The sequence below is a fragment of the Leptodactylus fuscus genome, chromosome 5 (genome assembly GCF_031893055.1).
Source record: "Leptodactylus fuscus isolate aLepFus1 chromosome 5, aLepFus1.hap2, whole genome shotgun sequence".
Lineage (NCBI taxonomy): Eukaryota > Metazoa > Chordata > Amphibia > Anura > Leptodactylidae > Leptodactylus > Leptodactylus fuscus.
This window is the reverse complement of record NC_134269.1, coordinates 89,682,101-89,694,137: the sequence shown is the minus strand read 5'-3', so window position 1 is coordinate 89,694,137 and position 12,037 is coordinate 89,682,101. Positions and strand designations below refer to the sequence as shown.

At 41.7% G+C, this 12,037-nt stretch overlaps 2 protein-coding genes across 4 annotated transcripts in view; both read right to left on the bottom strand.

The window, feature by feature from the left end:
- Positions 1-12,037, bottom strand: part of AP3B2 (adaptor related protein complex 3 subunit beta 2) — a 75,790-nt gene that overhangs the window by 6,723 nt on the left and 57,030 nt on the right. For all 3 annotated transcript variants that reach the window (XM_075273679.1, XM_075273680.1, XM_075273681.1), the window contains exons 18-23: positions 11,679-11,790; positions 9,679-9,835; positions 7,174-7,363; positions 6,188-6,260; positions 1,756-1,862; positions 1,414-1,645 (exon numbers count right to left, since the gene is read on the bottom strand). In XM_075273679.1, coding sequence (XP_075129780.1) covers positions 1,414-1,645; positions 1,756-1,862; positions 6,188-6,260; positions 7,174-7,363; positions 9,679-9,835; positions 11,679-11,790 — 871 coding nt within the window. The remainder of the gene's footprint in view (positions 1-1,413; positions 1,646-1,755; positions 1,863-6,187; positions 6,261-7,173; positions 7,364-9,678; positions 9,836-11,678; positions 11,791-12,037) is intronic.
- Positions 1-12,037, bottom strand: part of RPS17 (ribosomal protein S17) — a 161,821-nt gene that overhangs the window by 112,347 nt on the left and 37,437 nt on the right. The window lies entirely within an intron of this gene.

The following is a 12,037-nucleotide window of genomic DNA, read 5'->3' as shown; positions in this document are numbered from 1 at the left end:
CACAAGAGTTAAAAGGGGATATAAAGTATATGAAGAATAGGGACAAAAAGTCTGTAGAGGAAGTTATGTGGAGTTTCTGTGAAAAGCGCTGCAGATAGATATAGATAACAACTGGTTGTTAGTGGTCCTGATAGCAGGGCATATTGTCATGACCTTATTTTTGTAAAATCCTAATAAAAAAAAACGACTCTCTACAGCAGATATGCTTACTATCAGAATATCAACAGGACTGATGCTATTATACCATAATAATTCATAATTAAAAGGGTTATCCCATGAAAAGCATCCTATCTATACTGCTAGTTTATGTGGATTTAAGACTTTTCCCAAATACACTGCTTTATCAAAACTGCTTTGTTTGGCCGCTATCTTAATTTATTCACTTCATTGTTTACACTCTGTTTCTATGGCCATGGGGCTTATCTGCTCATTTCTCAAGTGACATAGCTGCCTGCTCTCAGGGGGGGCGAGGGAGGGGCTGAGTACTCGGCAGCAGCTCTGAGCTGTTTATGTCTAACAAGTAACGGAGCTCCTCAGATAGGGGAGGGGGAGGTGAAAGTTCTGGGATTTCTGAACTCTATCTTCAGCTCTTCCACTTATCAGTCGGTTTAATTGAATTTGGCTGATGAGGGCTGAGATAAGGAGTCCAGTACCTCTGTATCTATTGAAAACTGACTCAAATCCAGCTCTGCTACATCAGCCTCTACATCAGCTTCATACTGTGGTAATTCATTTACAATCAAGCCCTCATTACAGACTGCAAACATAGCAGATAGCAGAGCAAGTGAAACCCCGCCCACCAATGTGCTGAGACAAACAGGAAGTGAATAGAACACAGCCTGCAGGTTGGTGAACAAGGGTTATGGGAATACCCCTTAAACACAACATTTGAGTCAAAGAAAGCCACACCAATAGTGAATGAATCAGCAAGACATTTAGAATTTCCTATTACACTTAAAAATATATTCCCTCTGCCTTGTTCTAAAGATGTGCCAAAAAATGTTGCAAATAGTTGCCGAGAGGAAATTTCTGTGCTGCTGGGGATTGCACTGTAAATATCATCAATACATAATCATTGAGGACTGACACCCAGGACTGGACCCCCATATCAGCTGTTTGAAGAGATCACAGCATTCAAGTGAGTACTGCAGCCTCTTCACCGAATACCAAGCATAGAGATGTACAGTCCGTAAAGGCTGTGCTTGGTATTGCAGCTCAGTCACATTGACTGGAATGGGACTGTGTTGCTGCTATACCATGAGACCAATTAAAGATTTGCTATAAAGAATGAAAAATATAAAGGATTAAAGAATATAAAGAATTGCTATAAAGAAGAGGACACACCCTCAGCTGATCTGTGAGGGTCCTGAGTGTTGGTCCTGAAAAACCCCTTTAGCAAAAAATAATATTGACCTATTTCCTGGAACTCCTGCATCATCATGCCACACAGCAGCTTGGGGTCACTTGTACGGATATTTTTCACATCATTCTCAGTGTTGTTGGAGATCTTTATTTGGACAGACACCATGCGATGATCAGGGTTAAATGGCTGCCGGGTGAATACATATTCCATTGAGAGACCTTCTCCTGTCATCCTATGCAGTAGCTCAAATGTGCGGCCAGTTGAAAATATAGGACTGATTACCTAAGGAGGAAAATTTCCAGAAAAACCCCCAAAATAAAGTATGAAGCAGAACAGCTTTACTATTACAAGTTACATCTTTATTCTAAAAGCCACCATGGTACTGCACTCACTGTGGGAGTTAGAGAAGAGTCTGTTAATGACAATCCTTCCAGGTCAGTCACAAGGCTGGATGACATGACACTTCCTGAAGTTATAGGAGGAGCAGAGGGCACTGAGACTATAAAACAAAAATGTTTATGTTCATTTACATTATAAAAGCGGTCTGCATACATTTCTTGAAAAATATATTAGTATCTAAATTACCGTATTTTACGGACTATAAGGCGCACTGGACTATAAGCCGCATTGCCCATGAGCGCCTTATAGTCCGTCTCGGTTCATATATAAGGCGCACCGGACTATAAGGCGCAGTCCGGTGCGCATTATGTTATTGAAAGCGGCGGCACGCAGACTTTGCCAGCGGCCGCTTAACCCCCCGCGTGCCAGCCGCTTCTATTGGAAGCGCTCGGCAGGCGAGGAGTTAAAGGGGCTCTATCAGCAAAATCATGCTGATAGAGCCCAACCGTAAAAGTTACATTAAACTACCCCCCCATTTTAAAATAAAACCCTGAAACAGAATGTGAAACTTACCGAGCGGTGCAGGGTGGGCAGGCATTCAGGCCTCCTCTTCCTCCGATGTTCCGTCCTCCTCCTCCGGCGCTCGCGAACTATAATGGCCTTGGCGCATGCGCAGTAGCCGTAGTAGAAGCATTATGATATTGCGCATGCGCCCAGGCCATTATCAGTTTGCGAGTGCCGGAGGAAGTGGTCAGGACATCGGAGGAAGAGGAGGCCTGAATGCCCGTCCGCCCGCCCTGCACCGCTCGGTAAGTTTCACATTCTGTTTCAGGGTTTTGCAGGGCTGCCGGACACTTCCCATTCATTTCTATGGGAGCCGGCATGCGAGCGCTCCCCATAGAAATGAATGGACTGCAGTCCATTCATTTCTATGGGGAGCGCTCGCATGCCGGCTCCCATAGAAATGAATGGGAAGTGTCCGGCAGCCCTGCTGTAACGCCGGTGTGTACGGCTGTGATACACGCTGGCGTTCCGTAGTGTGAATGCACCCTTTACGGTGCCTTTTATGTATGTATGGAAGCGGCACGCAGACTTTGCCGCCGCTTCCATCCATATATAAGGCGCACCGGACTATAAGGCGCACTTACGATTTCTGAGGAAATCGTAGGTTTTTATGTGCGCCTTATAGTCCGGAAAATACGGTAAAGGGGTTGTCCGGGATAAATATAAATCTCTACACTAAACTAAACACCCTCGCCTTCCTACTTTCTAAATAACATAATTAACCAAAAATGTATAGTTACCCATATTCTCATTATCCGGTGACGACCTGTTTCCGGAAATGGATCATCACTACTACTTCCCCCCCATCCACTCCATCATACTTACCTTCCAGGATTCTTCCTGTGGGACGGCTCCTCCTTCTTTCTGACTGCCACCACTTCTCCATGCGCTGCTCTGCGCACTGCTGCGATAATCTAACTCTGTTGTGCAGCTCCCACACATGCGCAGTAGAGGTGGATCGTCACACAGAGCAATGCTGGGAGAAGAGCACATGCAGAAAGAGGAGCCGTCCAGCAGGAAGAAGCCTGGAAGGAAGAGAGGCAAGGGGTCAGAGGATGGGCTGAGTAGGTAGGGAAGGGCTAGTAGTGGGAGGGATAGCTAGAGAGACAGGGAAGGGGTGTATGGGAGGGGGAAAGGAAGGAGGGGGAGTGAGGTGAGAGGGGTTAGTGTGGAAGTTACATAGCGGGAAGCTGAACCTCATAAACAAATGCAGGAGATAACAGGAGCTTCCAAAGACACCCAGAAATCATTCAAAACACGGCTAAAGGTATATGGATGCATTTTTTAAACCATTAATAGTACTAACAGACATTTTTTAAGAAAAAAAAAATATGCCTGGAAAACCCCTTTAAGTAAGAGCTTGTAAAAAGCCAACAATTTCACACATTTTTTAAATCACTTATTTTGTTCACAATTTTTGTCATGTGTGGGTGCAGAAAAAAAACACCAATAAAAATGTGATAATGAGAGCATTTAGCATAATAGCAAGACAATAAAAAACAAGGAAAAAAAACACTAAAACCACAGAAACATAACAGAAAAGTACAAGAAGACGACAAATTGTAGTGCATTTCAAATGTCCTTATGGATTTCTAGCTTTTTATCTTAACAACACTATATGTTAAAACACCCTGATAGATGTTTTGTGCTTTCCTCTAGATCCGTTTTTCCCAAACCTTTCAGATTCAGGGTACCTCTGGGAAAAAAATTCCCCAGGAATCCGTAACAAATAATTTTTACAAAAAGATGGGACTCATTCTAAGGATGAAAGATAATGTTGCATGAAGGTATGCAGTCATCTTCCCAACCAGAGTGTCGTGGCCTCCTCATGGGTGTTTTAGGCACCCCTGGGTTGGAATTGCTGCCCTAGATCAATACTAAGGTAACAGGTTGAACTGTTTTTTTAAATTTTTATTTAATTTGAGGTGTTATCAACAGGTTGATATTTTTCTCATCTATGATAGCTCCAGGTGCCTCCAGAACCACAGAATATACAGGTTTGAGTACTTTCCGAGTATAGTCTGATAAAATGTGCAATTCTGGTCTGGTAGTAGAATGTCCAAAAATACATCTGAAGGTAATTTACAGAAGCGTCATAGACCTGAGTCTATTAAAGAGATCTATGAAAACGACTTGAGAAATAGCAAGTTCTGTTACTTAGTTCTAACAGAGTGGTTACATGGTCTGTTACACTAGGTTCACACTAGCATTTAACTGTCCATCGTTCGGATCCAGATAATGACTACAAGGCTAAGGCCCCACGTGGCGTCCCGCAGCTAAAAAGCGCTGTGGGAAAAAACGTGTCGGCAACGCACCGTGGTTCTTGCCGCAGCGCTTCAGACAGAAAGTTCACAGAAGTTTCCTCTGTGGACTTTTTCAATTATACCTATGGGGAAACTGCTGGCGTTTCTGTAGGTATAGTTGACATGCAGCGTTTCCAAAAACGCGCCGGTGCCACAGCACAGTTTTTACCACAAAGTGGGCACTTGAATCCCATCCACCTTGCCCAGACTGTAAAACGCAGTGATTTTTCCTGTGGCGTTTCCACCGCGGGCAAATTGTGGTGTTTATGCCACGTGGGCCATGCCCTAATGGTGTCCTTGCAGGAGTTTTCTCTCTGCTGATTTTAGGTGGAATCTGCAGCTGAGTCTCCTATGGAGACTCCAACGCGGATGTGAACCTAGTCTTAAAAAAAAGTTGTGTTAATAAAACCATTATTTTCTATACGGCCTTGTACTGGCACACAACTGTCGATCCCAGTCATATGAATAATCATCAAGACATACTTTACATGAGGGTCTCCATAAAGCAAACTTCAGTGTGTATGGCCTCATAAGGTATGTTCATATACAGTTTTTTGCACATGAATTTGGAGGCAGATTTTGCCTCAAAGTTCTTGATAAAAAAAACCCTAAAAACACTTTAATCTTCCTCCCATTCATTTCAATGAGAGTCAGTGGCAGATCTTTTTCTAGATGATTTTTTTTTCAGCTACAGAAAAAGAAAGATAAAGAAAAAGCATCATGCCCTATCTTCAAGCAACTCCACCTGACACTCCCATAAAAGTGAATGGGAGGCACAAAAAAAATGTTCTGAATTCTGTGTTTCTTTGCAAAAGGACCTAAAAAAACCTTCAAAAAAGAAAGGTGCTTCAAAAAAAAAACCTGCTTCATAAAACCTATTTAGGCTGAGGCCACACGTTTCAGAAATGCAGCATTTTTTTGGCGCAGATTTTGCTGCATTTTTTGGAGCCAAAATCTGGAGTGAGTTTAATAGAAGGCAAACATCTCAGAGCTTCCTTTATATTTTCCATTCCTTTTCAATCCACTTCTGACTTTTGCTCAAAAAACTGTAGCAAAATCTGCAACAAAAAAATCTGCGTATCTGCAACATGAGGCTTCAGCCTTAAAATCTGCTTTAAAAACCTGAAACAAGTTTTTTCAACCTGACAAAATCTCTTTGTGAACATACCCATAGAGTTCAATGTGTCATAGAAACTTTTTTTCACCATTTCCCTCTGAAAGCAGATGGAGTCTGTGTAAATTGTTTCAAGTAACGTCCTCTGTGAAAATTAACATTTCATTAAATCAGGGGCGTAACTTGAGGGGATACAGAGGGTGCAGTCGCACTGGGGTCCAGGAGCCCATAAGAACTGGTATCAGTATTGAGATTGCAGCTTCCATCTAGCCCATAAGTCAAGGAGACCCACAGATTAAACTTCTTAGATCCAGTAACAATCGCTATCAAGAATTCACTTTGGAGATGAGGTAGGGGGCCCTGGACAAAAGACTGCACTGTGGCCATCAAGACTTTAGTTCCGCCACTGCATTAAATATTATACTACCACACAGAGGTGTGTCCAAAAAGCATTTTGACAAACACTACTCACACAAAGTATACATAAGCCAACATTTTACTCACAGTCATCTAGATCCAGTAAAGACATCTCCTTGGCACCTTTTGGATGCTTCACAGTTGGCTTGGTAACTGCAATCTGAATAGGAAAATAAATCTGTCACCCATACATACATATGTTCTCCCTGAGAGTTCTATACCTCGCATAAGGGAAGACTATTACAATATAAATGTTGCTAAATACAGTGTTTACTCATAATGTTAAATCTAAGTTGTAAACTCTCCTAGAATAATCAGAAGGCTCCTAGAGAAATGAATGACCCATATACTTTTTAGTGTGTTTTGAGTGATTTCTGGGTGTCTCTGGGAGCCCCTAGTGTCTCCTACTATTGTTTACATCCATCTGCTTCCTGCTATGTAACTTCCTAACCTCTCTCCCCCCTCCCATACACCCCCTCCCTGTCTAGCCATCCCTCCTATCCTCTATGTATATTCTCCTCCTGTACTGCTGGGAGAAGAGCGCGCACCCTGCCAGTACAGGAGGAGAACTCATCTCGCTGTAAGAAGCCGTGGATGGGTAAGTATGAGTGAAGTGGATCAGGGGAGTAGTAGTGATGATCCGTTTCTGGGAATGGGGAAACAGAAGTCACCGGGTTATCAGAAAATGTCCTTGTAGCGGTCACATGACCGCCCCAGGGATATGGATAAATATATATTTTTTTTTTATTAATAATGTTGTTTAAAAAGTAAGAGTGTGTTTAGATTAGTGTAGAGATTTCAAAATATCCTGCACAACCCCTTTAAGCAACCTGTTACCCTGTGTATTTAATACTTATCTCAACTTGTTCTTACAGTCGGCTTCACTACCAGACACCACTACAAACATTGCTGCTCTCTGATATCAGGTCAATGTTTGAGGTGATGCAGGTAGAGAAGAGATCTGCAATGGACACAAATGAGGAGAGTATCTGTAGAGCTTGCTCTATATTCATTTATGGTGACTGATCTTAGGTCTTTATTTGTTTAAGCTTTAAGATAATATTGAGACTTACAGGCTTCTTCTTTTTAGGCTCAGGCTGTGGTGGTTCTTTCTCATCCTCTTCTTCATCATCCTCTTCTGAAGAAGATTCGGTCTCAGATTCGCTCTCTGAACTACTTTCTTCAGAGGCAGATTTCTTTGATGTTCTTGCAGGGGTTTTCTTCCCTTTTGGTGTTGCTTTTTCTTCCCGATCACTCTCATCACTATAAATTGATCAAGAATGTCTCGAATTGTAAAGGGGTTTTCTGGACTAAAAATATAAATGACTATACTAAAGATAGTTGTGACTTTGTAGGACCAAACTCAAATCCAAGGTTGCAAATGAGGCTTAAAGGAACCATGCTTACCCAGGGAGTTATACAAGACTGAACAGTTTAATTCCAAATGCAAGAAACCACAACGCGTTTCAGAGGTTTAACTACCCTTTTCTCAAATGAAAAAAAAATGTGGAAAGGCAGATAGACAAAAATCCCAGCCTTATATATGGGCACAGGATTGGTAATCAACTTCCACTGCAGGGTACATATACAATGCTATAAACATATCTATTTTGGTGCATAAACAATCTTGGCAATAATGGTGCATATAAATTATTAAGAACTATACATATTACTAATGTGCAGGATATATAAATACAAAAATACATTAAAACACCATCATGCTTCATATTGTACAATGGACTCAATATGGGTTCATAAACTTGGCAATAATGATGCATAAATATGAATCAAAACTTTGTCAATATTATTAATATTGCATCTGCAATATTAGCATCAGGTATGAGAACTTTTTAATGTATTTTTTCTACTAGTTTTTACATTTGTGTATCCTGCATATTAGCAATATTGACAAGATTTTATTTAATATTTACGCATCATTATTGCCAAGTTTGTTTATGAACCAATATTGAGTCCGTTGTACAATATGAAGCATGATAGCTTTTTAATGTATTTTTGTCTTTATGTATCCTGCACATTAGTAATATTGACAGGTTCTTAATTTATATGCATTATTATTGCTGGGATTATTGTGTATTTACTATTTCACATTTTGTATACTTGAGAAAGGGGTAATTAAAGCTCTAAGCACGTTGTGTACCGTTCTTCTTGCTTTTGGAAATAAACAGTTCAGTGGTTCCTTCTGCTATCAACTACCCAGTACTAAGGACCTTCATGCTGTTAAGGTTACTGTGGCCCCATGTACAACCTTTTAAGGGTAAGTTCACACTGGGTTTTTTGGTCCGGAACCTGAGCCGGAGGCCGCCTCAGGTTTTGGACCGAAATACTGGTAGCTGCGACTAGATGCTGGTGCAGTGCACTGGCATCCAGTTGCGCACTCCACTCTGGATTAGGCCCAAATGAATGGGTCTAGTCGTGAGAGAGTGTCTTCAGGAGGATGTCGCGAGGCAAATCTGCCTGAAAGAATGAGCATCTCGCTTCTTTTTTCCGGGAGCCGGAAGAAACTGCTCCTTGAAAAAACTCCTGAGGGGCTCCCATTGATTTCAATGGGAGCCGTCTTTTTGGTCAGGATTCTGAGGTGGATACGGCCTCAAAATCCTGATCAAAAAACCCTGTGTGAACTCAGTCTAAGAAGAGAGGCCAATCTATTGATCTGTCTGTACAAATATATTGTAGTATTATGGAATTATACCATGCTCTGCTCGGTGCTTCTACTGTTTATCTTTTTTTAAGGCCTCTTGCAGATGATCGTGGGCGAAATCAGTGTGGTATCCGTGTTTTTCCCAGATAGTACACTGACCCATTCATTTCTATGGGAACATGCATGCGACCATGATTTCCACTGATCAGTGTTCGGACCGTGAGTCTGTTCAGCGTTTGTGTAACGGACTCACCCATAGAAATCTATGGGAGACTAAAAACCACGGACGGCACACTGATGTACTCCATGTGTCATCAGTGTGCCGTTCTTATCTGTGAACCAGCTAGGGACATTATTAGATGTGTCCTGTTGTTTTTTTTTTGCAGATCTGCAAACAAGGATCACACACTGATGACACACTGTCCGTTTTTCCAGACATGCTGCACTGATGCTGAAGACACACTGTTGGCACTCTGTCCTTAAAAAAGGAACACCGATTACTAGTTTGCGGACTGCAAAATACACACAGTCGTCTGCAACCGGCCTACGCAATATCCTAAAGATAGGTCAACAATATCAGACAAGTTGGGTTCTGATACCCATCAAACCTATCAATTCGTTATTCTCAGCAGCTGATACACACAAACTGGAGCAGGAAGAAGACAGCTTTGTTCTCTGTGTGGTGGCAGAACTGAATCACTGCAGCTTAGATACTATTCAAGTGAATATAAGTTGATCTGCAGTACCAGGTCTGGCCACTACACAGAGAACTGATCTGTATTTTTCCTGCACCATTCTCTGTATCAGCTGCAGTGTTTTATGTGTCCACTGGCTTATAATTGTAAAGAATTTATGTGTCAAGCCATTTTGCAGTGTCCATATGACCACTTTTGCTTATATTTCCAACAGTTCTTCATACCTCCCCTCACTCTGTGGTTCATCATTCTTTTCCTTTTTCTTCTCATCTTTTTCAGACTCTTCTTCCTCTTCGCTCTCTTCTTCCTCTTCACTCTCAGACCCTGAACCACTACCACTACTACTCCTGGCACTCTCTGACTCGCTGACTGACTCTGGTTCTGTAATAAAAATATTGTAAGTCATTTGTCAGCAAATGTCAATTAAACCAATCCAGTTAACTCATGTGTAATATAGCTAAATAATAAATTATGTTAATTGTCTATAAATTATATAGGATTGTACATCTTCACATTATTATTTTTTTTATTGAAATGTATATACCGTATTTTTCGGACTATAAGACGCACTGGACTATAAGACGCACCTAGGTTTTAGAGGAGAAAAATAGGGAAAAAAAATTTTCAGGCAAAAAATGGTAAAATATTTAATATATGGGAGTTGTAGTTTTGGAACAGCTGCAAGGCCACATTGACAGGTGACCCTGCAGCTGTACGGGGATGTATAGGGCGTTTTTTTTGTGGGGCCAGGTGTACTTTTTAGTTATACCATTTTGGGAAATGTTTATTGCTTAGATCACCTTTTATTTAATTCAGAGGCAAAACAGAGAGAAAAACCCGGCAGTTTAGCACTTTTGATTTTGACGTTCACTGTACGTAAAAATATTAGTAGACCGGGCATTTTCAGACACAGGGATACCTAATGTGTATGTTTCACAGTAATGTTATACTTTTATATGTATTCTAGGGAAAGGAGGTGAACTTTTATTTATTTTATTTTTTATTATATTTTTTTTAAGTGGTTTTTTTTTTTTTTTTACTATTTTATTTTCCCCCGCCTAGGGGGCTTGAACCTGCAATCATTTGATTGCAAGTCCCATAGACGGCAATACAAGTGTATTGCCGTCTATGGGAGATTCTATACATTACTATCGCGGAGGGTCATAGACCAGCCGCGATAGTAATATATATCTATGACAAGCCTCGGAGCCTTCATTAGGCTCCCAGCTGTCATCGGAACAGGTCGGCTCCTGCGGCCTCGCCGTGCAGGAGCCGGCCTGCATCACTAAAGGTATGGGGCCGGTGGGGGGGCTAACTGACTGCCGGGACCTGTGGAGGAGGAGTGGATTTGCAGCATGGCCGCGCTACTGCCACCGCTGGTTTTCTTCAGCGGCAGTAGCGCGGCAATCTGCAGGCCCCGGCAGCTAAGACAGTCCCCGGCATCTGCTGTAATAGACCGGCGGATGCCGGGGAGTGTCTTAGCTGCCGGGGCCTGCAGTATAGTCACGCTCCTGCCGCTGAAGAAAACCAGCGGTGGCAGTAGCGCGGCAATCTGCAGGCCCCGGCAGCTAAGACACTCCCCGGCATCCGCCGGTCTATTACAGCAGATGCCGGGGACTGTCTTAGCTGTCGGGGCCTGCAGATTGCCGCGCTACTGCCGCTGAAGAAAACCAGCGGTGGCAGTAGCGCGGCCATGCTGCAAACCCACATTCAGACTATAAGACGCACCCTCATTTTCCTCCGAAATTTGCGTGCGTCTTATAGTCCGAAAAATACGGTACATAACTTTATTGTAATTAAGTACAATAAGGTTAAAGGGGCTCTATCATTTTTAGTCATTTTTAGATAAGCACATCCTTGCATAGTCTTTAGAAAGGTTATTCCACACCTACCTTTAGTATGTAAATTGCCTCAGTAGATTTTGAATAAGTCCGTTTTTATTCACATGCTAATGAGCTTCTACTGTGCAGCGGAAGTGTTTGTGATCACAATCTGCTCTATGTGTACAGCACATCAGCACAGTAGCCTCTGCTATATATACATAGAGCAGACAGTGCACAGAGACACTTCCGATTATCTAAAAAAATGACTTTTCCCAATGATAGAGCCCCTTTAACATGGAAAAAGTATTACATCTAAATAAGACAGTAGTCATTTTATTAGTGCAGATTGGGTTTTTTTTTCCTTTCAAACTAGCAGCATTGACTTGTAACTAGTCTCTCACCACTGTCTGCAGACTCGGTTGGTCCTGATTCCCCATCCGAATCAGAATAGAATGGTTTTTCTTCCCTCTCTTTCCTCTTTTCCCTGCTTGGACATTTAGTCCATTCAGGCACCTGGAAGGGTCAATTGCATTACTATACACCAGAAAAGGTATAAAGATAGAAAGTAAAAGCAAAGCAGAAAAAAAAGAATTCATACATTATTCACTTGCCAGTTAAAATGCATCAAAAAAGGAGAAATCTTGAAAAGAATAGAAAAAGAAATAAAGAAACCTAAAAACTGAAAGAAATGATAAAATACTATTTAAGCCAATGTCAATTTTGAAAATGTGAAGGGAATACTTATGTATGTCTAATAAGC